General features: G+C 43.5%; 1 protein-coding gene across 1 annotated transcript in view; it reads left to right on the plus strand.

Moving 5' to 3' along the window:
* The window catches only part of CCDC146 (coiled-coil domain containing 146), a 92,381-nt gene that overhangs the window by 32,054 nt on the left and 32,472 nt on the right, over window positions 1-27,855 (plus strand). Inside the window, exons 3-9 of the mRNA XM_029077780.2 lie at window positions 14,743-14,825; window positions 15,633-15,842; window positions 21,528-21,585; window positions 22,905-23,081; window positions 24,066-24,139; window positions 25,091-25,318; window positions 27,502-27,688. Of these exons, the coding sequence (XP_028933613.1) occupies window positions 14,743-14,825; window positions 15,633-15,842; window positions 21,528-21,585; window positions 22,905-23,081; window positions 24,066-24,139; window positions 25,091-25,318; window positions 27,502-27,688 (1,017 nt within the window). The remainder of the gene's footprint in view (window positions 1-14,742; window positions 14,826-15,632; window positions 15,843-21,527; window positions 21,586-22,904; window positions 23,082-24,065; window positions 24,140-25,090; window positions 25,319-27,501; window positions 27,689-27,855) is intronic.

Raw genomic sequence — 27,855 nt, forward strand, 5'->3', positions numbered from 1 at the left:
GTGTGAGGCAACGAGGGTGAGGGAGGTAAACAGGACAAAGGATCTGCAATCATGTGTTGTTCTGGACAGCTGGGAAGCAGCATGGCCTCAAGGAAAGAGCCCAGACCTAGGAGGTTTAATCCCAGCTCTGCCACATGCCTGCTGTGTGACCTTGGACAAGTCATTTCATTTTTCATCTCAGTCTCTTCATCCTTAAAATGAGATTCAATATGTTCTCTATCACCTATGTGGGATAGAGACTGTGTCTAATCCTGATTCTCCGCTATCTACCCCAGCCCTTAGCACATAGTAAGAGCTTAACAAATCCTCCAATTGTAAGTAATAGCATTCTTCTCTTTCAGCAGTGGCCAACTGGAGGAGTGATAGATGCTTCTGTGGCTTTGACTTTTCTCAGTTCTTTTGCCAAAGTGAAAGCAGCTTCTTGGGGATTTTCCCAAAAGGGGTTTGCTTGGGGAGTAGCTTCCCAGGGAAAATCCCCGAGAAGAAGTTTTAATCAAAATAATCACTCCCTGCCCCCAGCCCTGACTGAGTTCGGTATTCCCAGGTGATGGATTACTATGGATTGGGCCAGGCCACCCCCCACAAAATGCCAGAGGGGCAACTACCACTAAAGCGCTGACCTGGTAGTGTGGAACAGGGTAATAATAATGGTATTTGTTAGGTGCTTACTATGTGCAAGGCACTGTACTAAGCGCTGGGGTGGATATAAGCAAATCAAATTAGACACAGTCCCTGTCCCATATGGGGTTCACAGTCTTAACTCTTTTTATAGATGAGGGAACTGAGGCCCAGAGAAGTTAAGTGGCTTGCCCAAGTTCATACAGCCGACAAATGGAGGAGTCAGGATTAGAACCCATGACCTCTTGACTCCCAGTCCCGTGCTTTACCCATGCTGCTTCCAGAGAGCTGCTTATCCAATCAGACATCTGGGGGCCCACAACAGAGTTCTGGGGAGGGGTGGGCAATTAGGGTCAGGTTATGAGTTTGAATGCAGTGTAGGTGAGGTCCACTGTATTGCCTGAATGGATGGAAGAGCAGCTGCTGGGATTGGGACACCTGGGGCCAGAGTATGCTGGGGCCTCCTCATCCTTTTCTCCTTTTTTTCCCTTCTCCTCCCCCTTTCCACCCCTTCTATCCTCTGCCCCGGCCAGCCCCACTCTGTCCCGAGCCAGTGGGGTCTCCCGAGGGCATCTGTGGGTATCAGCTGCAAAGGGGTGGTATCAGCCGGGTAAAGTCAATCTTTTTGGTAGGTTTCAGACATGTTCAGGTGGGCGGTCTGGAGGTTTCTGGTTGGGAGAAGTGGGTGGGCAAGGGTGTTTACATAGAGTTCCTGGGCAGGTGCGGCTAATGCTGGTGGATACAAGGGATATCTTGGTGGCCCACCGCCCCGGTGACCCCCTGAGTGCTGGGGGTTGTCTCCTCTTTCCTTAGCACCTGCACCTCGTAGGGTATCTGCTCAGCCTCCTTTCCTCTTCTCCCACTCCCTTCTTGGATTTGCAGCCTTTATTCACCCCTCCCTCAGCTCCACAGCACTTACATCCATGTCTGTCATTTATTTCTTGATTTTAACATCTGTCTCCCTCTCTAGACTTTAAGCTCTTTGTGAGCGGGAAATGTGTCTCCCAGCTTTGTTGTATTATGCTGTCCCAAGTGCAGTGTTCTGCACACAGTAAATGCTCAATAAATACCCCTGATTGAGTCTGAGAACAGACTTACTTCCGGAGGGTTGTTCTCTCGGCGAAGAACAAAGATGTCACGGGAACCAAGCAACCAGGTGACTTGTTAAAATGCCAGAGAGCTCGTTAGGAAAGGGTAATGCCCCCACAGTACGGTGGCAGGGATTTCTCAGGGGGACCACATTGTTCCCTATACTGTTAAGAGGCTGTGGGTAATCTTATATTTTGCTTCTTTTCATTTCCACACAATTTTAGGAGTGTTAATGAGCATTAAAATAAAGGGTCTGGATATTCCCTAATCTGGATAATCCATCCATCAACAGTATTTCAATCTATCAAACAATCAGTGGTATATATTGAGCACTTAGTGTGTGCAGAGCACTGTACTAAACGCTTGGAGAGTGCAGTGCAACAGCAGTGGTAGGCTCGTTAAGCAACGTGGCACAGTGGGTAGAGTACAGTTCTGTGAGTCAGAAGGACCTGTGTTTTAATCCTTGTCTGCTGTGTGACCTTGGGGAGTCACTTAGCATCTCTGGGCCTCAGTTACCTCATCTGTAAAATGGGGATTAAGGCTGTGACTCCCACGTGGGACAGGGACTGTGTCTGATCTGATTAACTTGTATCTACCCCAGCAGTTAGTATAGTGCCTGGCACATAGTAAGTGCTTAACAAATACCACAATTATTATTATAGTTATTATTACTATTAATAACAATGAGCTTGCAGTCTAGACGGTTTCTGTGCCTGAGTGCTTTTTTTCATTATAAAGTAACTGAAAGTAACATTTTCGACTTGGTCTTTGACCCGTGTACAGATTCCTTCCGGTTCTACCACTTCAACTTAATCTCTCCTTTTAGATTCAATTATTTTTCCAGGGTGCTTCAGAGCCTCTTTGATTGTCTTGTTTAAACTAGGAATCCTTCTGCCCAAGAAAATACAGCATTCTGCTCTCTCCCGGGTTTGTCCCCATGGGGAAGTTCAACAAATGAACAAAGAGAAAAGTCCTATTTAAAATGATGTCGTGGAGAAATATGTCACATTTCATATTGTGACAATATGTAAACATTTTTGTCTTCACCTCAAGAGCCACTGCAAAAAAAAAATTTACAGGCAAAGAGGTCTCGGGGAGACTGGCAGTATTCTTCTGTGTAAACTCCCAGTTATAAATTCATTCATTCATTTAATCGTATATATTGAGCGCTTAGTGTGTGCAAAGCACTGTACTAAGCTCTTGGGAGAGCACAATACAACAATAAACAGGCACATTCTTTGCCCACAACGAGCTCACCATCAAGAGGGGGAGATAGACATTAATAGAAATAAATAGGTTGCAGTTTCAGATAAATGGCCCCTATTGCAAGTTTGCTTTGTGAGGCAGGAAGAAAACATGGTTTGAGCAAATCAGAGATAGTTATTAATCCCTTACAGGGTGCAGAGCACTGTACTAAGTGCTTGGGTGAGTACAGTACAAGAAAGTTGGTAGGTACGTACCCTGCCTGCAAAGAGTGAGCAGCAAAATTCACTCCCTTCTTTGGTGTGTGGGCTGAGTGTATAGAGAAGAGGGGATCCTCATACACTCCCTCCCTTCCCCATTACCTCTTCTGGGCCGTATCTGTCTGGGTCTCCAGCTGCATGTCCATTTCAGTTGAAATTAGCATAGTTGTGGTGGTATTTGCTTTGAGCTTTCTATGTGCCAAGCACTCTTCTATGTGCTGGGATAGGTATAAGGTAATCAGGTCGGACACAGTCCCCGTCCCACATAGGGCTCCCAGGCTTAATCCCCATTTTACAAATGAGGTAACTGAGGCACAGAGAAGGGAAGTGACTTGCCCAAGGTCACATAGGAGACAAGTGGCAGTCGGGGTTAGAACGCGGTCCTTCTGACTCCCAGGCCCAGGCTCTATCCTCTAGGCGAGAATTCTTCCTGGAAATTTACTGGAAAGCCCCTAGGAAGCCATGTGGACCTTCCATGCCCTAAATTTGCTGCCCTTTGCAAAGGGAACAGGTCCAACCCCTGGGCAAAAGGCCCCATCTAAAATCATTCTGTTAACAGCAGCTGAGTGAGAGCAAAAGGTTCATTTTGAGCCTGAATCCCAAATGTTTCTATTTATTTATATTATTCCCTGTTTTACTTGTTCTGGTGTGTATATATATCTCTAATTCTATTTATTTATATTGATGTTATTCATGCCTGTTTATTTGTTTTGATGTCTGTCTCCCCCGCTTCTAGACTGTGAGTCCGTTGTGGGCAGGGATTATCTCTCTTTGTTGCTGAATTGTACTTTCCAAGCGCTTAGTACAGTGCTCTGCACACATTAAGCGCTCAATAAATATGATTGAATGAAAGAATGAAAGTTTGATAAACTTGTCATTTGGAGATTTAGAATTTTGATTCCATTAAGATGCCTCTCTGGTCAGAAAACCTACTGTCCTACTCAGAACACCCAGTGAGGTTTTGGGGGTTTTTTGTTGTTGTTGTTCTAAATGGCTTCCAAATGTCCAGAGAAGTCAAAATGACCTGGAGTTACAAGGCCAAGAGGGATTATTGTGGTAGGAAAATTCCAAGTTGGCTTGGTCCCGGTTATCCAAAAATACATTTATCAGCATTAATTGTAGGTGCTATTAATAGTATCTCTCCAGAAGAGGCAGAGAGCAGAGGGAAGTTGGAAGGCAATTTATGAAAAGATAAAGGGGAACATTTTGCTTCCAGATAGTTATTTGTATTTGTTTCAATAGTTCTGCACTTCTTTAGGTCCTTGAAAATAGGAGACAGTGGTAATAGGAAGCAGCTTGTTTTAGTGGATAGATCATGGGCCTGGGAGTCAGGGGACCAGGTTTCTAATCCTGGCTCTGCCACTTGGCTGCTGTGTGACCTTGGGCGAGTCACTTCATGTACTCTGTGCCTTGATTACCTCCTCTGTAAAATGGGGATTAAGCCTGTGAGTCCTATATAGGACAGGGACTGAATCCAACCTGATTAACTTGTATCTATCCCAGCACTTAGTACAGTGCCAGGCACATAGTGTTTAACAAATACCATTAAAAAAAATGAATTGCCTACCATATATTCCAACTCCCCAGGGGCATTCTAGGGCACAAACTGTGCTGTAGTTGATAGAGTATTGTCATGGCAGATACCAATGAATCCTTGGAATCACTTGTGTATGTACCAAACTTTTAGGTGCTTCGTCCCACACTTTCTGGTTCCCCGCATCCCCTCCCACCCAACCAAAGGCTCTTGGTCCTTCCCCTTAGGGGCCCCAAGATAAGATCCCTAGAAATTCAGGCAGAATTGGTCTCCATCCCTCTAGCCCCACCTCCCTAAACTGGATTTATCTGCCTAGAATGGCCCTTGGAGGCTATAGAATGAATTTAGAATATAGGGGCAATAGAGAGAGAAGGGGTGGGGGCTTTCATTCTTACCCCATTCCTCACCCCACGTCTAAAGCAGAATTTACCAAGTACCTACTATGACCCCGATCAAGAGATCAGCTTCTGTAGACTCTATAACTCAAGGAAATCTAGGGGCTGGCAAAATGGTGTTTGAATAATCACTTAGTACAGTGCTCTGCATACAGTAAGCACTCAATAAATACGATTGAATGAATGAATTAATTTATCTGGAGACTCTGGACAGAACTGAGGTGAGAACCTTGCCAAGCCTTTAGCCGGAATCATTCCATATCTTCCTCGTGAGCAAGTCTGAAATTCTATAGAATTTGAGGGTACTGCATTAGGTTGTTTTGTTTACTTCTTGTTCTGCTTTTTAGTTTGAGATTGTCCATGGAGCTAAGCTGCTTCCTGTTTTATGTGGTGCAAAGTTTTCTTCTTAGACAAATCTAACCGTCCTTACTGACTTTACCGCACCATCATGAGCAACTCCTGTGAAATGGTTTTTAGCTCACTGAGATGTAACGTTGAGTTATTTTCTTCCAGAAGCCAGTGGTCTTTCTCTGCTGGTTTGCTGAACGCAAAATCATTTAATTTCCCTTTGCCAGCGTGCCCCTCTTCAGTTATACCGGGTATTGCACAGAAGAGTCACTAAATTGCCCAACAAGATGCCGATCTCATGACAAAATTGTTAGGATGGCGGCAGAATGGTGTGGTGACTTGAGCTAGGATTGGAGGTGCGAGGCCATCCTGGACTCACCCCTCATTTCTCCACCTATCCGCCCTATCTTCTACATCGCCTAGTCAGTCAGGCAGTCAGTCGTATTTATTAAGCTCTTCCTGTGTGTAGAGCACTGTACTAAGTGCTTGGGAGAGTACAATACAGCAACAAACAGACACATTCCCTGCCTATGGTGAGCTACCATTTGGGGGTGTACCCCTTAAGCATGTTGATATTCACCTTAACCCTTGCCTTACAGGACTTATATAGCCTGCCACTACCCCATCTGCATTTATTAAACTCTATTGTATTGTACTCTCCCAAGCCTTTAGTACAGTGCTCTGCACAGAGTAAGTGCTCAAATACCATTGATTGGCTGAGTTCCTGCTTATGCCTTAGTTTTGGGGCACATCGTCTCACCCCTTCCTGACAAACTATGTTCTTTGCTCTTTCTTACCTTTTGGGCTGTGGAACTTGTCTCTGGAAATGAGTATGTCCCTGGCAACCACTTGGGGCACCAAGGCACTCAGTCAATCAGTGGCATTTATTGAGTGCTTACAATGTGTAGAACACAGTTCTAAGCACTTGAGAAAGTACAATATTAGAAAACCAGCAGGCTCGTTCCCTGCCCATAATGAGCTTATGGTCTAGAGGCAGGCTTCTCCGACCACAAAATTAGTGGAAAGAAAGCGAGGAATTTGGGACCATATTAAAGCCCTTCCGAGACTCGATATTCCAGTGATGGATCATGCACCAGCCTTGGGAATGTGAAGCCAAAGTGTCGTTGACAAGATGGGAAACTGGTTTCTCTCCGGGACCCCAGGGTGCCGGGAGGGAGACCCAGTGAGGGTCTCCAAAGCAAGGAAGCCTGTCAACCAATCAATCAGTCATATTTATTGAGTGCTTATGTTGTGCAGAGCAGTGTACTAAGAGCTTAGGAGAGCAGAGTAAAACAGAGCTGGTAGTCATGTTCCTTGCCCATAATGAGCTTACGGTCTAGAGAGAAAGACAGACATTAATCGAAATAAATGCGTTACAGATGTAGATATAAGTGCTGTGGGGCTGAGGGAGGGGTGAATAAAGAGCAAATCCAAGTGCAAGGGCAATGCAGAAGGGAATGGGAGAAGAGGAAATGAGGGACGCCCTCTTGGAGGAGATGTGCCTTGGTTAAATCTTTGAAGCGGGGAAGAGTGATTGGCTGTCGGATATGAGAAGGGAGGGCATTTCAGACCAGTGGCAGGATGTGGGCGAGAAGTCGGTGACGAGAAAGGTGAGATTTAGGTACATTGAATAGGTTGGCATTAGAGGAGTGAAGCATGTGGGCTGGGTTGTAGTAGGAGAGCAGCGAGGTAAGTTAAGAGGGGGTGAGGTGATTGAGTGCTTTAAAGTGCTTTTTTCAGAAACAGTCATGTTTCAGAAATTATTCTCAAATAATATTTCAGAGAAGCAGTGTTGCTCAGTGGAAAGAGCACAGGTTTAGGAGTCAGAGGTCATGGGTTCTAATCCTGGCTCCACCACCTGTCAGCTGTGTGACTTTGGGCAAGTCATTTAACTTCTTGGTGCCTCAGTTACCTCATCTGTAAAATGGGGATTAAGATTGTGAGCCTCACGTGGGACAACCTGATTACCCTGTATCTACCCCAGCTCCTAGAACAGTGTTTGGCACATATTAAGCGCTTAACAAATACCAACATTATTATTATTATTATTATTATTATTGTATTTGTTAAGAGCCAAACACTATGCTAAGCACTAGGGTCTCAGTTGTTTCTTTTGTTCCCTGACTGTTCCCATCTTTTGCCCTTCTCTCTTTCCTCTACATTTGTCTACCACTCTCGGGCTCTGTCTCTCTTTTCTCTCTTCCCAGCTGATATTATTTTGCTCTCTCCTTCCTTCTCTCTTAAGCGTCTCTTTCTCAGTTCTATCTTTTACTTCTTTCTCCTCTTCAGGCCTGGCTCAGGCCGTGGATTTTTACAGCTCTCTGGCTGGGGTCTCTGGCTGGGTGGGTCTCTGGCCACATCTCCGGCCATGTCTCTGGGCCATGGCAGAGTTTCTCTCTTTTTCCAGCCTTTGTTCATCTGAGCCCTGGGAAGCCTCACCCTTCTCCCCTCCCCCACATTCACCCCCACATTCAAAATGAAAAGTTGGCACCTCCGCTAGAATTCATTACTAATTACTGGAAACGAGCACTTACCATGAAAATATGAGCATGATGTTATGGCCTTTGCCAGAATTTTTTGTAAATATTTTGTAACATCTAACTGTGAAGTAGAAGCAGCTGTGTTTGTGGAGTTATTTTGGTATAATTAAAAGTCTTAATTCTCAAATTACTTCCAATTGCTGCTTGGCTTGATGGGAAACAAAGTTGGTGCGGTAAGTACAAAGTTGTCAGGTGAGAAAAGTTGAAATTGTCTTTAGGATGATGACATGGTCTGCTTTCTTGGAACTATTAATAATGCGCTTTTTTAAAAGTCTCTTAAAGTAGAGATTTCTTGAAAAACAATAGTAATAATCCCTAAATTTCCCACCCTTTTCTGAGGAAGTCTAGAATATCCATTTATGTAATTGTGATGTATAATAACTACCTGCTTCCAGAGAGATTTTAGAATGTGATTTTTGAAGCCATAATATGCATCTTATAAACCTAGATTTGTGCCAGCTGGGTTAAATTTTCAATCTAGAGCATCTCTCTAAATTTTAAAAGGCAGAATTGTCTTTCTTTCTGGGAACTTTCTTTTGAAAACGTGATTTTTCACGTGCTCCGAATTGGAAGAGGTAGATCTTTGGTCGCCATTCAGACAGTGGTATTTATTGAGTGCCTACCAAGGGAGAAACAAGGTGGCCTTTTGGAAAGAGCATGGGCCAGGGAGTCACAGGACCTATGTTCTAATCCCTGCTTGCTGTATGACCTTGGGCAAGTCACTTCACTTCTCTGACCCTCTGTACCCTCCACTGTAAAATGGGGATTAAATACCTGTTCTCTCTCTTACTTAGACTGTGAGTCCCATGTGGGACAAGGACTGTAATTAACCTGTAACTTCCTCAGTGCTTAAAACAGTGTTGGACACTTAGTGTGTGCTTAACAAATGCCATAAAAAAGGCCTGTAATAAAAACTTGGAAGGGAACATCAGGAACAGAACACTTGTTCCCTGCCCATAAGGAGTTTACAGTCTAATGAGGTCTTTACAATCTCCGGGAAATTGGCTGCGGGAGACCTCATATCCAACAGACAGTTACTCTCCCCACGTTCATAGTCTTATTTAAGGTGCATCTCTTCCAAGAGGCCTTCCCTGACTAAGCCCTCCTCTCCTCTTCTCTCACTCCTTTCTGCATCACCCTGACTTGCTCCCTTTATTCATTCTCCCTCCCAGCCCCACAGCACTTATGTCCAAATCTGCAATTGCATTTATTTATATTAATGTCTGCCTCCCCCTCTAGGCTGTAAGTACATCGTGGGCAGGGAATATGTCTGTTTTATTATATTCTCTCCCAAGCGCTCAGTACAGTGCTCTGCACACAAAAGTGCTCAATAAATACCATTGATTGAGTGACTGACTTGGAGGAGTTGTGCTTTCAGCCTAGGAGGGGAGGAGCGGTGGCTACTTCAGCAGGAGCCACGACAGGGAGTACAGCAGCTAACAGCAGGACGCAATGGATAAGGAGAAACTGTGGTCCACATGACTCCCCCCGGCGCCCCCCCATCGCAGCTGTCTGGCCACCATGTGCTCTGCTGTCCTGCTGCTGCCACTATTATTCTACTGTTAATAATAATAATTGTAGTATTTGCTAAGCGCTTACTGTGTGCCAAGCCCCGTACTAAGCTCCAGGGTAGATACTGTGGGATAATCAGGTCCCACATGGGACTCACAGCTTAAGCAGGAGGGAGAACAAGTATTGAATCCCCATTTGCAGTGGAGAAAACTGAGGCCCAGAGAAGTGAAATGACTTGCCCAAGGGCACACAGCAGACAAGCAGCAGAGCCGGGATTAGAACCCAGGCCCTTCAGACTCCAAGGCCTGTGCTCTATCCATTGGGCCACATTGCTCTCTACAGCAGTAAGCATTATAGAGGTAATAATAAATAGTAATTGTGGTATTTAAGTGCTGACAGTGTGTCAAGCATTGTTCTAAGAGGTGGAGAAGAAACAAGGTAATTCAGGTCAGATGTAGTCCCTGTCCCACACAGGGCTCACAATCTAAATAGGAGGGAAAACAGGTCCTGAGTCATCATTTTAGAGGAAATTGAGGCACAGAAAAGTGAAGTGACTTTCCCAAGGTCACACAACAGGCATGTAGCTAGAGCTGGGATTAGAACCCAGGTCCTTGAACTCCCAGGCCTGTGCCCTTTCCATTAGGCCAGTGCTGCTCCTTTGTCTTTGACTGTTTCCTTTTCAGACTTCAATAGTTATGGAATTCCTGTCCTTCAGATGCAAATCATCACCATAGTTTAGTTTCCAATACATTGCCCCATACATTTCTTGAACTCAGAACTTATTTTGTAAGTTCAAGATTTTATTCAAACTTCTTTACATGGCCAAGAGGCAAAGTCAAACATATATTGATATTTGATGTGACTTTTGGAGATGGGAGGAAGTTTTCTGTTTATTTTGAAAACAAATGGAGTTTCATGTAAAGTCACATAGGGGCAATAGGAGGATCCACTTTTATTAAAACACCCTTCTTCTAATAGTGTTTCACCCTTAAATATGTGTGTTTTCAGAATTCTTTTCATATATTTTGTAAGCTTAATAGCAAGGCTTATGAGATAGGTGACTGATTTTATCCTTTCAAGGAAGGTGCAAAAGTGGGACAAAGAAACAAAGATGTAACTCCAATATTCTCTATTCCATTACTCAGTTTTTTATTTTCCACATTGAGGAGAAGCGGTGTGGCCCAGTGGCTAGAGCACAAGCCAGGGAGTCAGAAAGACACGGATTCTAATCCCGGCTCCACCACTTACCTCCCATGTGACCTTGGGCAAATCAAGTAACCTTTCTATGCTTCAGTTTCCTTATCTGTGAAATTACCCCATGTGGGACAGGGACTGTCTCCAACCTGATAAACCCCATATCTACTCCAGCCTTTAGTACCCATAAAAAAATCAACAAGAAGTGCAAGTCAGGAGCTTGTTCTCTTTTAAAGAACAATCTTGCCTTTAACACTAACTCAGAAAGAGAGTCATTTAGAAGAGTAATTGTTTTCCACAATCCTGCCAAGTGGAAGTAAAAGTCTAGGGCAGGGATTTAATGCCAGGGTAGTGGAGTTGAGGAGTTAAGGGCAAAAGAAACTAGATGGCGTCTTAAGGGCCATCTCACTATAAACCAATCAAGTTTTAGTAGCCTACAGAGAGAAGAACGCTGCCAGCATTAACTCCTTCAAAAAATAAAAGGCAACTACATGTATTCTGAGTGAGTTTTAAGGCAATCTAGCCTCTAGCCCTACTGTAGCATGGCCTAGTGGGTAGAGCACGATCCAGGGAGTCGGGAGAACCTGGGCTCTAATCCCGGCTCTGCCACTTGGGTGACTTTGGCAAGTCACTTCTCTGTGCCTCTGTTACCTCATCTGTAAAATAAAGATTGACTGTGAGCCCCATGTGGGACATGGACTGTGTCCAAATGATGGGCTTGTATCTACCCCAGCCTTAGAACAGTGCTAGATGCATAGTAAGCACTTAACAAATACCATTATTATAATTGCATTTAATAGTGATATGAATAAATAATAGATAAATCATAATATTAATATTGTCGATAATGTTATATTATGATTATAATGATAAAATCACATTTGTATATGGAGGACCATGCTAATCACCAGGGAAAGTAGAGTAAAATAGAGTTCATAAATGGTACCCCTGCTCACAGAGTGCTTACAGTCTACGGTGGGAGTCAGACATTAAAAGAAATCACAGATAGGGAAAGTAGTAGACTGTAAAGACGTTTACATAAGTGCCGAGGGACTGGAATCAACAGAGAGGTGGCAGTTGAAGCCGTGGGAGTGGGTGTAGATACGGAATAGGAGACCCCAGAACCGAGCCTTGAGGGACCCCCACAGCTAGGGAATGGAAGGCAAAAGACAAGCTAGCGAAAGAGACCGAGAAGGATCCGCCAGAGGTAGGAGGAGAACAGGGAGAGGACGGTGTCTCTCAAGCTTACAGGCTTGGCATTATCCTTGACCCCGTTCTCTGTCAGTTGCCAAATGCTGTCAGTTCTTCCTCTACATTTCCAGAATCCGCCCCCTCCTTTTCAATTAAACTGTCACCCTGCTGATCCAGCCATTCGTATCCTAACTTGACTTTTGCATTTAGCCTCCTTGCTTATTTCCCTTCTTCCAGCCCTTCCCCTCTTCAATTCTTATTTCATTCTGCCGCCCAGGATCATTTTTCTAAAGCTCAAGTTTCCCCACTCTTCATAAAACAGCAGTTTCTGCCCATCCCTCTCCTCAACAACCAGAAACTCGTGATCTTTGGATTTAAGGCACTCAATCGACTCTCTCCCCATTATTTCTTAATCGATCAATGGTATTTATCGAGCACTTACTAGGTGCAGAGCACTGTTTATCCTCGCTTCTCTGCCATTACATCCCAGCTGGCCCATTTCCCCCCTCTCAAGCCAACGTACTCACTGTGCCTCATTCTCATCTCTTCTGCAATTTAACTCTTCCTCGTGCCCTCCCTTCTCCCAGGAATTCCCTTCCTCCTTAACAGCCAACAGACTTCCATATCGTTCTGAAATCACATCTCCAAGAGGCGTCCCCTGCTGAATCTCTCATCTCCCCTCTCTATACCCATCCCAGCACAGCTTAGTGGATAGCACACGGGCCTGGCAGTTAGAAGGACCTGGGTCCTAATCCTGGCTCCTTTGCCTGTCTACTGTGTGACCTTGGGTTAACTTTTCCTCGCCTCAGTGACCTCATCTGTAAAATGGGGATTAAGAGTGTGATCCCCATGTAGGACAGGGACTGTGTCCAACCTGATTAATTTGTCTCAACCCTAGTGCTTAGAACAGTTCTTGACATATTGTAAGGGCTTGACCAATACCATAATCATTATTATTATCATCATCACCACCTAAGCACTTGGCTGCTTATCCCCTATCATCCCACAGTATAATGTATCTATCCTGCTCCGCTGATCTCTACTACCCCATAATTCAATTTACTGTCTTTCTTCCCTGCTAAATTGCAAGCTCCTTGAGGACAGGGATCATGTCTACTCATACTGTACTTGCTCAAGCATTTAGTATAGTTCTCTGTGTAGATCTGCTGGGTGACCTGGGACAAGTCACTTAACTCCTCTGTACCTCAGGTACCTCATCTCTAAAATGGGGATTAAGATTGTGAGCCCCATGTGGGACAGGGACTTGTCCAACCCCATTTGCTTATATCTACCCCAGTATTTAGAACAGTGCCCGACACATACTAAGCACTTAACAAATACCACAATTATTATCATTACTATTAATATTACAATAAGTGTCTGATAAAAGGTATCAATGGACGGATTACTAATTGTACTGCTACTACTACATACGTATCATGCAAACAACCTCCTCCTCCTCTTGTTCTTGGTTTTTGGAGCTGGACAAACCAGACCTTCCTGGGAGTGTTCAGGTCAGTTTTCCACACTCCTGGAATAACATGTTTGCAATCCTGGTCCCACCAGGGACTCCCATGACTAGTTCTAGGTTGGATCAGTTCAGTTAGTCTGGTCCTACCACAACAGAGCAGTAAGAAGACGGGAAGGAAAAGAGTTTCCTCTTCTCTCCCATGCCGCTGCTGCCCAGCACGGATGAGTTTTGACCTGTAGCCAGTTGCCTTCCAAGCTAGGAATAGAATGGACAAGCCTCTGCTTGACTCTCCCTCCTGTAGCCGAGACTGGTAGAGTACTGGAAACTCTCCAGATGCCATCCTGGGGACCGCAGGTCATACTCGGTATTAAATTTGTACTCTCAACCCTGTGCCCTCCCCAGGAGCTTTAGGAGTCCCCAGAGTTGCTTGACACTCTAACCTTGTTTCAAACCCATCAGAAACAAGGCCAGTGTTATTAGGAACTGGAATTGGCGTGGGCCTGGTGGAAAGTGTGCAGACCTTTCAGTCAGAGACCCGTGCACATATCCGCTCTGTGACCTCAGTGCCTCAGTTCCCCCATCTGCAAAACGGGGAGTTGATACCTGTGCTTGGCACATAGTAAGCACTTAAATATCATCATCAGCATACTTTAAGTCTGAGTCCCATGTGGGACATGATTATCTTGAACCTGCCTCAGGGCTGACAAGCAGCATGGCATAGTAGCTAGAGCTCGGGCTTGGGAGCCAGAAGGTCATGGGTTCTAATCCCTGCCCCGCCACTAGTCTGCTGTGTGACCTTGGGCAAGTTACTTCACTTCTATGGACCTCAGTTACCTCATCTGTAAAATGGGGATTGAGACTGAGAGCCTCACGTGGCGAAGGGACTGTCTCCAACTTGATTTGCTTGTATCCGCCCAGCGCTCAGTACAGTGCCTGGCACATAGTAGGGCTTAACAAATACCATCATTATTATTCTTCTTACAGTGCTTGTCCCCAATTCCCCAGTTGTTATTCTTGGAATTCATATTGTTTTTGCTGCTTCTGGCTCCCTGCAGCACAGCGCTGAGGTATTGGATTAAGCGATTATATTATATCCCACAGATTTAGAATTCTCCTAGACGCTTACCTGGCTTGTTCCAGTCCAGGTGGGAAGGGGAGTTTGCCTCATAACTATTATTCAGGTTGTTCCAAATGGTTCCAAGGTCTCTAGTAACAATGAAAACCTCAGCTGTACTTTCAACAGGCAGCCCGCCATCTGGAGCTGGATCGGTGCTATAATTCAATCAACCAACCCAAGAATTTCATCCTCAATGTTCAAACGAGTGCTGAGGGACCCAAAATGTCTTCCAAAAGAAGAATAATGATGTTTTCTTACTTTCTTTCCCAGTTGTTTACTGCTGGAAAAATCCCCGGAACAAGGGTAGCGGAGCTGAAGGCAAAATACACCTTGCTGCATGAGACTGTCATCAGGTAAAAGTCACTTATTTGGGAATTTGGTCATCAGGTAAAGTCACTTAGGTGGGAGTTCGGATTGCCTCTTTTGGGTGCTTAATAAGTACTAGGTCAAAAAGTTTAGCCAATACTTACCGTTAAGTTTATCAATTGAAATTTGAAAACCTGCTTCAGGTTTATCCTACCCTCATAAAATTTCTTCAGAAAGGAGCTATCTTTTAATTAGTCAATTAAAGAGTGGTACTTATTGAGCACTTCCTGCATGCAGAATACTACCACTACTACTGTCTTCCATCCCAAACTCTAAAACACCAAAAAGAACCAAACCATCTATTAAAAATATGTTTTTAGGACCAAATATGACTGTTTTTTTCTTTGTTGCTCTTGTAAATGGCATTCGTTCAGTGCTTACTATGTGGCAGGTACTATATTAAGCGTTGTGGTAGGTACAAGCTAATCACATTGGAAATGGTCTATGTCCCACTTAGGGACTGACAGTCTTAATCCCTATTTTACAGATGAGGTAACTGAGGCTCAGAGAAGTAAAGTGACTTGGCCAAGGTCACGTAACAGACAGTGGCGGAGCCGGGTTACAAACTCTGTACCTCAGTTACCTCATCTGTAAAATGGGGATTAGGACTGTGAGCCCCATGTGGGACGTGGACTTGTCCAATCTGATTTGCTTGTATCTACCCCAGTGCCTGGCACGTAGTAAATGCTTAACAAATACGACATTGGCTAATATCACTATTAATCTTTGGTTCCTCTCACCCTGGCAAATCTGCATGTGTGTAATACTTGGTTCCCTTCTTTCTTTCCAAATAGCATACAAGAGTCAGAGGCCCAGCTGTTGCAGGATGCCAAACGTTTCACCTCTGAAATAGAGCGTCAACAGCAACAGCTGGAGAAAGCAGAGCACTTTCCAGAGGCATTTGACACTGAGGTCTCCAAGATGAGAGAGCAACTCCTTAAGTATCAGAATGAATATACAGCCATTAAAGAAAGGGAATACCACACACAGTACAGGTTGAATATGTAAGTAAGACATTATATTACTAAGTATACCTAAGAGAGTTGGATTCAAGATTTTTTTAGGATAATAAAAGTGGTATACTTGTAATATTTGTTCAGCACTTATTATATGCCAAGCACTGTACTAAATGCTAGGGTAAATATAATCAGGTTCCACATGGGGCTCCAGGTCTTTGCAGGGAGGACAGGTACTGAATCCCTATTTTGCAGATGAAGGAACTGAGGCACAGAGGATTTAAGTGACATGCCCAAGGTCACACAGCAGTAAGGGGCAGAGCCAGGATTAGAACCCAGACCCTCTGACTCCCAGGCCTGCGCTCTTTCTACTAGGCTACATTGCTTTTAAAAACTTTGGGTGTGGAAACTTTGGCAGAACTAAGTCTATCGTGCACTAGCATTGTTAAGATCACATCTTCTCCAAGAGGTCTTCCCCAATTAAGCCCTCTTTTCCCCAACTCCCTCTTCATTCTGCATCACTTATGCATTTCGATCTGTGACCTTTAGACATTTGGTATTTATCCCAACTCCAACCCCACAGCACTTTTGTACATATCTTTAAATTATATATTATAATTTTTTTATTTATTCATATTAATGTCTGTCTCCCCTCTAGACTTTAAGCTTATGGACAGGAAACATGTCTGCTAATTCTCTTATGTTGTATTTTCCCAAGCACTTAGTACAGTGCTCTCCACATCCTCATTGGCTCACCTGTACATATGCTCCCTCAATTTAAAGGGCATGAAAAAAATCACCTTTGCTAGATTGCATGAGCCAGTGGTTTTGAAATCTCTTAGAGATCACTCTATTGTTCTAATTTACCTTCAATAGCCTTCAAAATCCTTCAGAGTATTGGAGAATCGATCTACCTTTGGCAAAACATAACTTGTGGCTGAAAAATAAATGCAGCATACAAAATGGCGACACTGACTCTCAGGGAGAGGATTTAATGATGGAAGAATTGGGCTCTTGGTACTAAGGGATGTTTGGTAGGCTCAATCCCAGAATATTTTAAGAAAAGCAGCAGCTTGGTCTAGTGGATAGGGCACAGGCCAGGGAGTCAGATCTTGTCTTGTCTTTTGCCGTCGAGTCGTCTCCAACCCATAGTGACACCATGGACACACCTCTCCTAGAACGCCCCACCTCCATCTACAATCGTTCTGGTAGTGTATTCATAGTGTTTTCTTGGTAAAAATATGGAAGTGGTTTACCAGTGCCTCTTTCCACACAGTAAACTAGAGCCTCCACCCTCTATTCTCTCCTGTGCTGCTGCTGCTGCCCAGCACAGTTGAGTTTTGACTTGTGGCAGATTGCTTTCCCCTCGCTAGTCATTGCCCGTTGGAATGGGTAGGCCTCTGCTTGACTCTCCTGTAGTTGAGACTGGTAGAATATTGGAAACTCTCCAGGTGCCACCCTGAGAGGGGGAGTCAGAAGGACCTGGGTTCTAGTCCTATATCCTCCATTTGTCAGCTGTGTGACTTTGGACAAGTCACTTAACTTCTCTGTGGCTCAGTAACCTCATTGGTAGAATGGGGACTAAAACTGTGAGCCCCATCTGGATTATAGACTCTATCCAACCTGAACAGCTCATATCTACCCTAGCGCTTGATACAGTGCCTGGCACATATCATTAGGAAAAAAAAACAAATAGCTTTTAGCGGAGTGGTGGTAACGTAGTTGGTCTTGGAGGCAGGAGTATGGAAATAGCTTATCGTTGTCCTTTCCCTTTCCTTTCAGTCCCGTGATTCTGGGTGCGTTAGCTCCTGTATGTAGACTTCCGTATACCAGTGGGGGAACAAACGATGAAATAGTGATTTTTTTTTAATATTGGTGTTGAGCAGGGAGAGGAAAATCTGAAAGCTCCTTGTCCTTGAAACTGAAGCTGTTTCAGCCTTCCTTTAAATCTGTACCAGGAAAACTTAGCTATTTTAGTACTCTGTAAGCACTCCTTCAGTGTGGAAAATAATGAAATTAAAACAATCGCTGGTTGTTCATTAGTGTTGGAAAAGTGAATGCTTGACATTTCCACAAAAGGGTATGAGGAGCAAAAGCGACTTGGTATTTAAATTGTTTAAAATTTCCCACTTTGTCTGCCAGAACAGAAAAAGCTTGTCCTCTAGGTGTAATTATACAGGCGATCTGTTCAATCTATTCATATTCAGAAAAGACATAATGATAAAGTGTCCTAGCCTCTGTGATAACATAAAAGCAAATTAAGCAAGGCCTACTTTCAGAATATCACTGAGTCTGCAAGTAGGCCTTGCTTAATAATAGATAATAAATAGATACATACTTTGGGGCCACTACATTCACTCACACTTTCAGCTTCACAAAGGCCACCTAACCCATTTTTCTGAAAGAGTGAGGACACCACAGTTCCCAAGGAGAATGTTTAAAAAGGATGTGCTTTTTACTCAATTCTTTTATCCATTCAATACCTCGAATTGGTTAAGAGCTTTTATCAAGGCACTATCACATTTTGTAGCCGCAGTCCAGGCTTTTTCTCCCCACCAGTCATTTTTCCATGTGTGCCTCTGGGAACTGGGGCCCTGGCTGAGAGTCTGTGGATGGATCAATCAGTCTTTCAGTGGTGGTTTTTGAGCATTAACTGTGTGCAGAGCACTGTATCGAGGGCTTGAGAGTGTGCAATACAAGAGAATTGGTAGACATGTTCCCTGCCCACAGCGAGCATACAGTCTGGAGGAAAGTAATCAGATTAAATTGCTATTGCAAAAAATAGGTTTTCTCATGGATATGTCTGTTTCCTTTTTTGAAACAAATCTCATTTAGATGCTTACATGCCCAACACAATATTTATGCAACACATCTGGAACATTTTGTGACTTCTTTTGGCACTGATTACAGAATTAGCCATTGAACTCAGACTAAATAAGAAATAAGGGAACTGTTCCCCATGGACCACTTCTGGAGTAAATTTTTCATCTGGTGGGCAAAACAGAATTCAAAAAAAGGGTGCTGAATTTAAAAATACAATGGCCCCACCCATTAGTTTCTATCATTTCGGATTAGAAGGTACAAGGTAAGCATATTTTAAACTGAATCAGAAATCCTGAATTGTCACGTCATCTCCATTACCTCAGTTAAAGTTGGAATATAATGATATGAGTGCTCCGTTTCTGATTTCTTCACTGACAGTTGAAACAGGCCTTTTTTTCCTAATCCGAAGTGAATATTGCCTAATCTCCACGATGCCGTCTTTACTGATTTTCTCTCAGCTTGCAGCTGTGACTGGCTGACCGAGAAAGCATTAGCCTGTCTTTCTGTTTATTTGTTGTTGTTGTTTTTTTACATTACACAAGTGCTACATTCTGTACAGGGAAATTCAGTCAAATAAGAGGATGGGAAACCATAAAACGCTTGGACAAATTCACATGTCAGAAGAGTTATCTCATTTCAGGACATGATGCATTGCTCTCATTTACTAAAGTGGGAATGAAGAGAAAAAGGGGGGAAAGTACAAGATGAATAGAAGTCAGGAAGAAAGTGGAGGAGGCCCCTAACCTCTACAGGGAAATGTTTTAGTATTGTTCTTTTCCGAGGGACAAGCTGTGTTTTTAGAGAAGCAAAGTATCCAACTTTCAAGTGCAGTTCCATGGCAGTGCTTCTCAACTCCGTGGGAAGTAGACCCACTTAGAGTAAGATTGATTCAGAGTCTGAAGCTGAAAAACATCTCTACAGTCCATCCCTCTTTTTTTTTTCCAAGCTCCAACAAGTTGTGAGTGGCTTTAAAATGGCTTCCACCGGTCATCAGTTTCTCCTGCTCCATGGTCTTGTGGCCCCCTTTCTCCCCACCTCTTAGGGTCCTGGCTTTCCCCTGTACCCCCACTCCCATCTGATTTTTTCAATGATCCAACTTCTTCGATGCAGTGCAGAGGGAGGAGGGAGGGGGGAATAAAGAGAAGGGAATGAGGAAAGGGAGATCTTTTACAGTTTCCTCTTCCCTTCCTTCCTTCCACCCTTCTCCTCTCGCTCCTTCTCTCCTCTTCCTCCCTTTTCTAGCTGTATCTCACTCTCAACTCTCCTGCTTCGGTCTCCTTTTAATTAAATTTGTGGTATTTGTTAAGCACTTACCATGTACCAGGCACTGTACAAAGTGCTGGGATAGATGCAAGCAAATCAGGTTGGATAGAATCCCTGTCCCAAATGGGGCTCTCAGTCTTAATCCCCATTTTCCAGATGAAGGAACTGAGGCCCAGAGAAGTGAAATGACTTGCCTGAGGTCACACAGCAGACACACGGTGAAGGCAGGATTAGAACCTAGGTCCTTCTGACTCCCAGGTCTATGGTAAAGGCAGAATTCGAATCCAGGTCCTTCTGACTCCCAGGCCTATGCTCTATCCCTTAGTCATTCCTTGTTGGAATGCCCTCTCTTTACATCAGACAAACAGACAGACCATAGCTCCCCCTACATTCAAAGCTCCCTGAAGATCCCATCTCCAATCAGGTTTCTCCAGTTTCCTTTCTCCCTGAGCTGTATCATTCCCCAGCCAAATCTACCATTTATGAATTTATTCACACCTCCTGAGCACTCATGTATATGTGTGTATACACAATAATGTATTTGGACTGCTCTAGTTGCAAATATTTGTGTATCATTCCCCTACCCCCACCCCTGCCCATCCTCAGAGCGCAGATATCTTGTGGTTGGGTCATTTCTTCCTTCTGTACTTCCTAAGTGCCTGGTATAGTGCATCGCACCAAGCAGACACCCAAGAAATGCGGCTGCTGCTACTATTACTACAACTAATAATAATAATTGTGGTATTTGTTAAGCACTTACTATGTGCCAGGCACTGTACTAAGCTCTGGGGTGGATACAAGCAAATCAGGTTGGACACAGTCCATGTCCCACATGGGGCTCACAGTCTTAATCCCCATTTTACAGATGAGGGAACTGAGGCACCGAAAAGTGAAGTGACTCTCCCAAGGTTACAGAACAGACAAGTGGCAGAGCTGAGATTGGTGCCCAGGTCCTTCTGACTCTCATCCACTAGGCCACGCTGCTTCAATCACCATCTTGATCACTGTGGGTCAAATGATCCATCAGAAGTAGGAATCAGTGTTCATTATGTTAATACTTCTATTACTACTTGCCTTTTACTCTTCCTCTTTTCCCTCCTTCCCTCTTCCCCTTTTGTCCTTATTCCCCTCCCCACGCCCACCCTCCTTTTTCCTTGCCTTCACCCTTGTTGCTTTTCCTCCTCTTTTTCTCCTTTCCCCTTCTCACTCCCCTTTCCTGTTCTCCCCCTTACCCTCTTACTTGATCCTTTTTTCTCCGGCCCCTGGTTCAGTAGGTCTGGAGGAGAGGAGCCAGAGGACTAATGCTTGAGGGGCAGGAGGTAGCAGGAAGAGAGGAAGGAAAGAAGGGGAAGCTGTGGTTTCTAGAGAACTTCTAATTGGGCCCCTCCAGAGCCTCTCTTTTTCCCCAAGCCTGGGGTTGCCTGACTGGCAGAGCTAGGTGATCCTGTTTTCTGGGCCTTTGGTCTTGCCTAGCTGTGATCTAAGTAGTTGCCATGATTGATCACCATCTTGTTTTACACTAAATCACTGTGGGTCAAATAGTCCATTGGAAGTAGGAATCAATGTACATTATGTTGTCTGGACTAAGATATGGCTTATTCCCTTGTTTGTGAACATTGTAATCCACAGTTCTGTTGTCTTTTCCAGCTTACAAGAGGAAAAAAGACTTGTTCAACGGGAATATGAGAGGATTTCTAAGCCTGGAGTAAGTCTAAGATTACTGAGAGTTCATTCAACACAAATTTACTTTTTGTTTTAAAGTGGTATTTTTTAAGCTCTTACTACGGGCCCGGAACTCTATTAAGCACTGGGGTCAATACAAGCTAATCAGGTTGGACACAATCCCTGTCCTACCTGGGCTCACAGTCTTAATCCTCAATGTACAGCTGAGGTAAATGGGGCGCAGAGAATTGAAGTGATTTGCCCAAGGTCACACAGCACACAAGTGGAGTCAGGATTAGAACCCAGGTCCTTCTGTCTCCCAGGCCTGTGCTGTATCCACTAGGTCATGCTATAGCAGTGTCAGCAGCAGGTATAGCCCCAGGGGCCAGTCTCAGCTACAGAAGGAAGAGTCAAGCAGAGGCTTACCCATTCCATTCCTAGCTTGGGCAATGGCTAGCGAGTGGAAGGCAATCTTCCCCAAGTCAAAACTCACCCAAGCTGGGCAGCAGAGGCATGGGAGAAAGTCGAGGGCAGGAATTTGAGTTTACTGCTTGGAAGGCGGCGATGGTAAACCACTTCCAGATTTTTACCAAGAAAACTCTCTGGATACACTACCAGAACGATTGTCGATGGAAAACTGGGTGTCTGGGAGAGATGTGTCCGGAGTGTTGCTATGGGTCAGAAACAACTCGACGGCATAAGACAAGGGAAGCAGTGTGGCCTAGTGGATAGAGCCCAGGTCTGGGAGTCAGCAGGACCTGGGTTCTAATCCTGCTCCATCACTTGGCTGCTGGGTCACTTTGTGCAAATCACTTCACTTTTCTGTGCCTCAGCTCCCTCATCTGTAAAATGGGGATTAAGACGGGAGCCTCATGTAGGACAGGGAATGTGTTCAACCCGATTATCTCATGTCTATCCCAGTATTTAATAGAGTGCCTGTCATATACTAAATGCTTAACAAATGAATTAAAAAAAAGAACTTTGGGGTTTTGAGGGCAGGAAGATCCCCAGTTGGGATGTGTTTGATTTTGTCAGTTTAAAACGGCAAGAAAATGGACTGAACATTCATGCCTTCTAAATTTTTAACATGTGTTAAATATGTCCAAATATGCCCTAGAATGGTAGGTAGGGAAATGGGGAAAGATTGTGCTAACAGTTTTAGTGATAGCAAAGGGCAAGAACTAAGGTCTCATTGTATTTTTCTTTGTAAAAAAAAGAATCTACAAATCCCTAAGTGGGAGAAGATAAACCCTGAGAAAATTTCAGTTGTGACATGGAGTAGATTTTTGTGATTCTGTGGTGGATTTTTTTTTTTCATTTTCATCAAAGAATGAGATCTGATCCTTGACTTGCATTTTAAAGGAACTAGAGAAGAAGTTAAGAGGACTGAAAGAAAGTTCTGAAGAAATACGGAAAGAGGTCATTCAGAAGAAACTGGAAATCAAAACCTTACATGAAGACGTGTTGGCAAAGCAGAAGCAGTCCCAAAAGGAGCAGCAAGAACTTGAAGAATTGCTGGAAATTCAAGACAACCTGAAGGTGTTTAGAGAGGAAATAAGGAACTGTTTCCTAATAATGATAACTGTGGTATTTCTTAAATGCTTATTATGCCAGGCACTGTTCTAAGTGCTGGGGTAGATACAAACTAATCAGCTTGGAAACAGTCCCTGTCCCTCATAGGGCTCACATTCTTAATCCTCATTTTACAGATGAGGTAACTGAGGCACAGAAAAGTTAATTGACTTGCCATCTTGACTTGCAGGTGGCGAAAGCGGGATTAGAACCCAGGTTCCTCTGACTCCCAGGCCCATGCTCTATTCATTACACCACACTCCTTCTTCACCTAGTTTAGGGTTACTTGGTGATGATGGTAGTGGTATTTATAAGCACTTACTATGTGCTGAATACTATGCTAAATCCTGGGGAAGATATGAACAGACAATTCAGATCATGATTGCCCACTACCCGTAAATTCACAGACTTGGTAATAACAACAGTAATAACAATCATGGTATTTGTTAAGCGCTTACTTTGTGCCAGGCACTGTTCTTAAACAACATTGATTGACAATAGCCCCAAATTTGGCCACTTCTCTTTTGATTCTCTGGGGAAAATGTAACTTTAGGGAACGAGAGGCAGATTAAGGGTATTTCTCTTGTGGCCGGAAAGTAGTCCGAAGAGAATGTGCTATTTGCCGAATCTTTAATAGCCTGGAAAATCGGATTTTTTTTTTCCTCTAAAAGTGGTGGATGTTTCAAAAGTATTGTGAAAATATTGGAACCTCAAAAATTAAGCTTTATATGCATGCCCAAGGACTATGAAAAAGAACATTTAACTGAAAATGGAGAAGTTTGAATAGCAGTTCCAAGTCAGATGCTGACTTGCTGTTTGTTCTCGAGAGAGTCACTTGTAAGAATAAACGAGACATTGTATGCATGGAACATGCTACACTGAAAAAATAACTATGAATTCTGGTTTTATCATTAAACCTTTTGGTTTTATGTATTGTTCTCTTTTTCTTAGGATGAAGTAGTCCACCATCAGGCCATTCCTGTACAAATTGGAAAAGAGATGGAAAAGATCATGCGTAAAAAAGTGTAGGGTTTGTTTGTTGTATTGTTTTGTGGTATTTGTTAAAAGTTTACTATGTGTCAAACACTGTTTTAAGCTCTGGGGTAGGTACAAGTTAATTAGGTCAGACACAGTCCCTGCCCCACATGGGGCTCACAATCTAAGTAGGAGGGAGACAAAGTAATCCACATTTTACAAGTTGAGGGAAATGAGGCACAGCAAAGTTAAGTGACTTGCCTAAAGTCACCACAGCAAGCAGCTGGCAGAGCCGGGATTAAAACCCAGGTCCTCTGACGCCCAGCCCCATGCTCTATCCACTAGGCCATGCTGCTTCTTGAATGTCTCTTTACGAGCTTTTGTTTTAAAAGTTAAATCCAAGCTATTAAAAATGGTAGCAAATTGAGTTAAAGCCTATAAGTTGCTACACAGCTGTATATCCTGAGCCTGACAAAAGGCCACTTAACAAAAGTAACAATACAATAACAGAAAGTAGTCAGTTGTATTTATTGAGCACTTACTGTGTGCAGAGCACTGTACTCAATGCTTGGGAGAGTACAATATAACACATTCCCTGCCCACAGTGAGCATACAATCTAGAGTAGCTTCTCAAGCATCTCAATATTAATATACTGAATTGAGATTTCTTCCCATTTCAGACATCACAAATGTCCTCGAGCCATCAATCCATCAGTGGTATTTATTGAGAGCTTACTGTGTGCAAAGCACTGTACTAAGCACATGGGAGAATACTATACAACGGAATTGGTAGAAATGCCCCTGCCCACAGTGAGCTTACAGTCTCCTATTTGACACAGTTCCATTAACTTGAACAAAGGTCGGGGTGTGAAGTGAAAATGCAGGGAGTTGGGAGGACTCAGAATCCAACTTTTCCAACTAACTGGAAGCAGAATCCCTCCGTTGAAGGGAATAATTTTACTACCATGAGAAATCGATTGACTTTAAAATTCCATCTGCAGAGAAACTGAGAAGAAAAGAAAAGTCTTTGCAGATCAGGTCCAAGAATTAAATGTTGCCCTTAAGAAAGTTGAAAATAAAACTAATAAAGTATTGGAAGAAAAAGAAGATGTAATCAAAGAAGTAGAAGGAAAGCGAGCCTTACTTGAAAGCAAAGAGCGGGAATTCAACCAACTGAAAAAATTGCTGGAATTAAACAAGGAGAATGAAGCCACATCATTAAGTGAAAGGTAAGTATATATAGAGATATATATGGTCGCATGTGTATTTATGTACATGCCCACAGACATAATACATACACATACATATATTAATGGAATTTGTTAAACTCTTATCATGTGCCAGGCACTGTACTAAGCTCTGGGTTGGATACAAGCAAATTGGGTTGGACAAAGTCCATGTCCCACATGGGGCTCACAGGCTTAATCCCCATTTTACAGGTGAGGGAACTGAGGCACAGAGAAATGAACTGACTTGCCCAAGGTCATAGAGCCGTCAAATATATATGCCTCATATTCTAAAGGTTTCCAAATCCTCTGTCATTGTTTTACGAGTGTTCAAAACGTACTTTTGAAATGGCTTCCACATAGTTCTTTGGTCGTGCACAAAGGCTCAGCTACATCTCCCCCATTTACTTATTATTAATCGAAATGTACTGAATTTTGTATTCTTGACATTTCTTTGAATACTCTACCTTTAAAATGGCAAAACCTTCAACCCATCTTAAGGTAGATAGTGGTTACGGCATTTGTTAAGTGCTTACTATGTGTAAGGCACTGTACTAAGAGTCTTTGACTGTACATTCAAGTCCATGAAATATAAATCTTATTTCAAGTCCGAGCCTGCAGCCAAATAATAATAATAACTGGATATTTGTTAAGCTGTTATTATGTGCCAAGCACTCTGAGCACTGGGGTATAAACACATTCATCAGGTCACATACAATCGCTGTCCTGTCCCACCGGGCCTCCCATTCTAAGTGGAAAGGATGAAGAAACTGAGGCACAGAGAAGTTAAATGAGTTGCCCAAGATCACACAACATTTAAGTGGCAGAGCTGGGATTAAAATCCTGGTCTGTGCTCTTTCCACTAGCCCTTTTATTTCATGTGGGGGTATGGGAAGGTTTTGACATAAAGGTAGAGTATACAAGGACGTGTCAGGAAAACGAAATTCAGTACATTTCGATTAATAATATGATTGTAAGTGAACAGTGGAGCAAATAAGCTACTTGTAAGTCACTAGGGCCTCATAGTGGGTTCTTATAGACCACTTTCATACCTTGCCTCTTTGTGAAGAGTTTTACCAAACGAATGATGGAAAAATGGCAGAGAAACAGCACTGCTAGTCATGCTGTCCGATGAGTTTTTATAGGGTTTGGGAGTAGTTTGGGAAATGAGATACAGTAGGTTCTTATCAATGAACCAATGGCTTTTATTGAGCACTTACTGTGTATAGAGCACTGTACTAAGCACAAGGGATAGTGTAATACAGTAGATTGACACAATCCCTGACCACAAGGGGATTTCTGATGAAAGTGGGAGACAGACATTAAATAAATCAGTGATGGATATGAACATAAAGGCTGTGGTGCTGGTAATGAGATGAATATCAAGAGAAGCAGAATGGTCTAGTGGATAGAGTCAGAGGGACCTGGGTTCTAAGTCCGGCTCCACCACATGTCTGCTGTGTGACCTTGGGGAAGTCACTTCACTTCTCTGTGCTTCAGTTACCTCATCTGTAAAATGGGGTTGAAGAGTGTGAGCCCCGTGTGGAACATGGACTATGTCCAACCCGATTAACTTGTATCTATCCCAGTGTTTGACAGATAGTAAGCACTTAAATACCATAATAATAAAGTATTTACGGGGTCAAGAGCCAAGTGCATAGGAGATACAGAGAGGAGGATAGTGGAAGTGAGGGCTTAGTCAGGGAAGGCCTCTTGGAGGAGATGTGATTTTAGTGGAGTTTAGAAGATGGGAAGAGTAGTGTTTTGTTGGATATGAAGGAGGAGGGAGTTCCAGGTCACAAAGAGGTCATGGTCGAGTGGTCAGTGGCGAGACAGATGAGATGGAGGTACAGCGAATAGGTTGGCATCAGTGGAGCGAAATGCACTGAAATGTGTTACTGTAGGAGATCAGCGACCCAAACTTACAAAACTGCAAGGCCTCACCCTAGCATAATGTTTTCAAAATTCTGGGGATGGAGGAAAATATCCGTGCTTGGAATTCTATACTACAAGGAGTCAAACCCATTGCTAACTTGCCTGGAATAGAAGCTTTGTGGAAAGAGGCCAGCCACTTCAGTCCAGTTCGCCGTATTGGTCTCTTCAAGAGCAGCCTCAAATGGGCACTTCTGTTTACACGGAATAATAATGGGATCCTTTTCGTGACTTTTTTCAATTACCTCGTGTAGGGGTTATTTGGACCTCAATTTACGCAACTGCCAGATTGACAAGCAGAACGCGCACGATGAGTTGACACGAAAGCAGAGGGAGAAAGAGCGAGATTTGCGCAATCTGAAGAAAGTGGAGCTCCTGCTGAAAGTCGCCCATGATTCCCTGGATCTCACCCAAGCCATGCATCAGCGGCTCTGTTTGGAGGTAGGAGTAATAATCCTAACAATAATTATTTATCTCTGTTAATGTCAGTCTCCCCTTCTACACTGTAAGCTCGTTGTGGCAGGGAATTTGTCTGTTACACTGTTATATTGTAATAATAATAATTATGGTATTTCTTAAGCGCTTACTCTGTGCCACTCACTGTACAA

Source organism: Ornithorhynchus anatinus, chromosome 13, assembly GCF_004115215.2.
Source record: "Ornithorhynchus anatinus isolate Pmale09 chromosome 13, mOrnAna1.pri.v4, whole genome shotgun sequence".
NCBI classification, from domain to species: Eukaryota; Metazoa; Chordata; class Mammalia; order Monotremata; family Ornithorhynchidae; genus Ornithorhynchus; species Ornithorhynchus anatinus.